Consider the following 5,393-nt stretch of genomic DNA (forward strand, 5'->3'; position numbering starts at 1 on the left):
CTGTCCTTCAGCTCTTCAGCTCAAGGCGAGCGCTCTACCACTTGAGCTACAGCGCCACTTCCGGTTTTCTGGTGGTTTATTGGAGATAGGAGTCTCATGGTCTCTCCTGCCCGGTCTGGCTTTGAACTGCGATCCTCAGATCTCAGCCTCCTGAGTAGCTAGGATTACAGGCGTGAGCCACCAGCTCCCGGCTCTTTCCTATTTCTTGATACTTAGTGACTTGGTAGAAAAATTAACAAAGGGAAGATGGGTTCAATACTGTTTTTTTTTTAAACCAATACTTTACATATATGAATGCATTTTAATGGTTTCCTATATAAATATAAGGAAACGTCTTTCAACTAAACATGTTTAGTACACCATGTTTAGGTATATCCCTTTGCCTAAACATATTCTTTATCCAAGAGCATAACATGTGAGTGTGTTTGTCTAAAATATCTTTTGGGTTTGTTTTTTGTTTGTTAGTTTGTGGGTTGTAGGCCTGAACTCTGGGGCTGGGCACTGTCCCTCAGCTCTTCAGCCCAAGGTTAGCCCTCTACCACTTGAGCCACAACGCACTTCCGGCTTTTTCTGCTTATGTGGTGCTGAAGAATCGAACCCAGGGCCTCATGCATGCAAGGCAAACACTCTACCACTGAGCCACCTTTCCAGCCCTGTAAAAGATCTTAAGGCAAGAATACTTCACCCCTCAATCTTCCTGATGATGTTAATATATTGTCTAGAGCCTCTGTTACTATCTCTCTTCCAAAATCACACATAAAACTGTTTTCTCATGTCTTAGCACACCTCCTTAAACCTACATATTGTGTTTCAGAGAATTGTGAACCTAACCTCTCACAAAACTAACATTGTGCTCATCTGAGAAAACTTATTTCCTCCTGTTAGACTTGATAACTCCAGCAAACTATTAATTACTTGCTCAAAGCTATTGGGGTGACTTCTGGGATTATTGTTTTGCTTGTTTGTTTGTTTGTTTGTTTTTGCCAGTCCTAGGGCTGGAATTCAGGGCTTGGGCACTGTCCCTGAGATTCATTTGCTTAAGGCTAGCACTCTATCATGTGAGCCACAGTGCCACTTCCAGCTTTTTCTGTTTATATGGTACTGAGGAATTGAACCAGGGCTTCATGCATGCTAGGCAAGCACTCTACCACTAGGCCACATTCCAGCCCCAAAGGGGCTATTGTTTTGCTTAATTTCAGGTTTCTGGAAACAGAATAGTTTGCAATGACTAAATAACTGAAACTTTTGGAAGCCATGAGTGTACATAATGTGTGTACATTCAATTGTGTTTCTAATCTATGGCACCATGTATTCAATCCTTGATACTTCCTTGAGTCGTTGAAAATGGTGGAAAGTCTAAAGGAAGTCTAGAAACATAATGGCAGAGACTGAATCTTAGATTCCAAAAATATATATTTTTTTGGGGTCCGGTAGTGGGGCCTGAACTCTGGGCCTGGGCGCTGTCCCTCAGCTCTTCAGCTCAAGGCTAGCGCTCTACCACTTGAGCCACAGCGCCATCTCCGGCTTTTTTTCTTTTTGCTATATGGTGCTAAGGAATCGAACCCAGGGCCTCAGGCATGCAAGACAAGCACTCTACCACTGAGCCATCTTCCCAGCCCTCCAAAAATATTTGTGATTGGTGAGCTCTGACCTTCCATATTTTTTTTTGATTTTTAAATAATACAAGCCGATTTTCTCTCAATTCACTTCTCTAGGAAGTGACCGCATTTCCATCAATACTGTGACATTCTATTCTTTTGTTACTGTTAAGACTACTATGGGATAGGGGTACAGTTTCAGTGAGAAGGTTTAATTACAACATCCTTCCCCCAAGAAAAATAGTCCTATGCCAAAACAATTCTCCTATGCCAGGTGTGGTGGTACATGCCTATAATCCCAGTACTTGGGACATAGAGGCAGGAAGATTTCAAGAGTTCCAGGACAGCCTTGGCTACATAGTAAGGCCTGGTTTAAAAATAATAATAATAATTTTTTCAAAGGCTGAGTATGGGTCAAGTGCTAGAATGTATAGTGTAGCAAGCAAGCAGTTCAAGCTCCATGACTACCAAACAACATCACTTTTTTTCTATATAGTCTCTCATCTCATCTATCGTTTTTTTTTTTTTTTTGGTGAGTCGTGGGTCTTGAACTCTGGGCCTGGATGCTGTCCCTCAGTTCTTCAGCTCAAGGCTAGTGCTCTACCACTATGAGCCATAGCACCACTTCCAGTTTTCTGGTGGTTAGTTGGAGATAAGAGTCTTCTGGACGGGGCTGGGGGTTTAGCCCAGCGGAAGCGCGCCCGCCTGGCACGCGCAAGGCCGTGGGTTCGGTTCTCAGCCCTGGTTTAAAAAAAAAAAAAAGTCTTCTGGACTTTCCTGCCTGGGCTGGCTTTGAACTGTGATCCTCAGATCTCAGCCTCATGAGTAGCTGGGATTACAGGCATGAGCCACCAGCTCCTGATTTTCATTTGTCTTTTCATTAAACTTCAAGGTGAAGATGAAGGAAATTACAGGATGTTATGAAGTGGAAAAAGCAATTTATTTCATTTTGAAATGTGAAAGATCAACCCTATAGAATCTAATTAGTCCGATGTATTTAATTTATCATAGAGTAAGGTCTGGTGGTGGTATCTTTACTCCTAAGATTCCTTTTTAGTCCCTAATATATTCTATTCTAGGGACCTATCTGTTCTCATAAGAACTATATTTCTTATGGCTGTTCTGTAGTATAAGAGCAGACACTCACAATGGCCAAAATAAATATACCCATACAGGGCCAGGGTCAATGTGACCTCCATTTCCCATTGTGAAATACAAGCTGGCTTTGTTGGACAGTTGAGATATGAGATGTTCCCTATTAATACACATATCTACGTGCCAAACCCTGCACACAAAAGCTAAAGAATGTGGCAAGGGGGAGGAGGTAAGATACATGATAGCAGTGTGGTCTTGGATTCCCCTCTCTTTATTCAGGTCCTAGAAAAGATCATTAATTCCCTATGCTGGGAAGTTAAGTAGGCTAAGAATGAGATGCTACATTTTGTTTTCCAAAGCCGAGGATAAACCTGTGGCTTCATGTATGCCAAACAAAGTGCTCTACCACTGTGCTACCCCCAACATGTCTTTGAGAAAGGCAATGTATGCCATTATGAAGCTATACTAGCACATTCTTATATATAGAAGTGCATTTTGATGTCTAAGCCTATGTTCTGTGAACCCACAAATGTGTGTTTGTATGTGTCAAAATGTGTTTGCAATGTACTCATACTTTAATATGAGATCTATACGTGGAGATTAAGCTCATCTTCCATCTCTAATACTTACATCAGCTGCCTTCTTTTCTGCTAGCTCTAGCTTCTCCTGGGCATCCTTCAAAGCTTCAGAGTACTTGTCCAGCTCATCCTCTGTCCCTTTGAGCTTCTTCTGCATGGCTGCTAGTTCATCTTCCAGCTATAGAGGCCCAGAGAGTCATACATACAGATATATGTACATACATACATACATACAACCCTGCAGAGTGGGATTCTAATAGACTCCTGAGCCCAGCCTCCAGGTTACCATTCCTGGAGACTTGCTTTCTGACTACTTTCAGCCCATTGCTCCAGAAGTTATACTGTGTTTGACCTGTGACCTTGTAATCTCTAGTCCTAATATGACCAAACTATCTAAAGTTTGTATCCAAAACCCACTGATGGTAAATATTAAAGGATAAAGATGCCTATGGTGCTATTTAAAAGAGAGAGTGTATGATAAACTCTTACCTTTCCCTCTAGAAGTAGGGAGTTCTTCTAAAACCTGGTTCACTTCTATTAAATCCAGTAGACATGCTGTGGTGCGGAAGGGGACACTGACTTTCCCAAGGTTATTAGGCAGTCCTTGATCTAGATACCCTTGATGTTCTCTGCCTTCATTGAGTCTGGGGAGTCCCTCCCACCCAGAGAAGGAGCTGATACCAGAAATCACTTTTTTCATCTTTTAAAATCTCCTGAGAAATACCAATGCCAGTGCCTACCTGTTTGCTTCTTTCTTCTGCCTGCTTCTGTTCAGCTTCAGCTTGCTCTGCCCGATCAAGAGCATTCTCCTTATCCAACTTCAGCATCTGCATCTTTTTCTTGATTGCCTCCATCATGAGCAGTGGCTTGTTGGACTTACCTGTGAACACTGGAGAACTGGAGAGGAGGGCACAAAGGAGGGGCTGCTGCCCAAGTTCCCCAGGCTTGAGCCTTTATCTGTGCCCACTGCTCCACCTCTTATTCCTAATATGGACTTTCTAGCTCTCTCCATCCCATCCTTGTTCTCCTGAGGCAACACAGGGTGAGACACATTGATGGACTGACATCATCAGAAAGAAAAAAATGAGGAACAGCTGAGGCTGATTTTAGACAATGGAAAGTGGGGGATGGGGAGCGTCTCTCCCTGACCCTGAAACTTTCCACTCATTCTGGGAAGCTTATGGGTGTTTAAAAAGTGCTGAGACAGGGAAGTGGAGAATATTGAAATAGAGAAGGGGACTTTGGCAACTCTAGTTTTCATACAGAGGGTCCTAGTTGCTCTTTAACTCTCTCCTCACACTTCCTGGACTTTGTTGGATGCTGATCAAACTCCATTGGGCAAATTTAATATTTTGATTTCTGCTATTCAGGGAGCTTGGGCAACAGTAAGGGGGAAGGTCAATCATGATCCTTAACAATTCCCCCAGATCCATAGATCAAATTGCCATGCTATTTTAGGAGTCTCTAATTGGCAGGGAGACATCGTTCCTCCCCGCAAGAGCCATGAGAGTCGAATGAGAGGGTAAGCCCGGTATCTAGAAGACTATCCCAGAGCTTCAAGTAGCTTAAGAAGAGAAACAGAGGAGGGTCAAAATAATCCAGAAAAGATCATAGCCTCTGTTTTAAAATAGCTGTAGCTATCTTAAAATAGAGCATTTGGACCCACACATATGAAGGTCTGCATTGCTCTCTACTCTTCTTTTTACCCTCTCCTGAAGGAAAAAAACTACCAACCCAGCCCCAAATCCACCATATCATGCTAATCATAAACATCATCACTGACTCTGTTCTCTACAGTTAATTGCCAGGCCATATCCTTTTTTCCACTTGAAGCCTTGTTATTGACAGGTGGCAATTGATCCCTGCATACTAGTGCCATAAACCCAAGAATGTGCTAAGAGAGAAATGGGCACTGTTCAAGGTGACCAGAGATATCAGGGAAGAATATAAATGGCTCTAGTTAGTCATAATATCAAAGATAGTGTTAATGTTAAACTTCAGCAATGTGTGAACTGAGACAACCATCAGGGCATAGTTCAAAGCCACTTATGATAGCTTCCAGTCAGAACATTAGTAGTAGACTAGGCAGCTAGACCATTGGTTAACTCTTTTTTTTTTTTTT

General features: G+C 42.4%; 1 protein-coding gene across 1 annotated transcript in view; it reads right to left on the reverse strand.

Moving 5' to 3' along the window:
* Positions 1-4,128, reverse strand: part of LOC105984756 (tropomyosin alpha-3 chain-like) — a 34,610-nt gene extending 30,482 nt beyond the window's left edge. Inside the window, exons 1-2 of the mRNA XM_013015028.1 lie at positions 4,012-4,128; positions 3,324-3,449 (exon numbers count right to left, since the gene is read on the reverse strand). Of these exons, the coding sequence (XP_012870482.1) occupies positions 3,324-3,449; positions 4,012-4,128 (243 nt within the window). The remainder of the gene's footprint in view (positions 1-3,323; positions 3,450-4,011) is intronic.
* Positions 4,129-5,393: the final 1,265 nt, after the last annotated feature.

This window comes from Dipodomys ordii, unplaced genomic scaffold (assembly GCF_000151885.1).
Source record: "Dipodomys ordii isolate 6190 unplaced genomic scaffold, Dord_2.0 Scaffold26, whole genome shotgun sequence".
Taxonomy (NCBI): Eukaryota; Metazoa; Chordata; class Mammalia; order Rodentia; family Heteromyidae; genus Dipodomys; species Dipodomys ordii.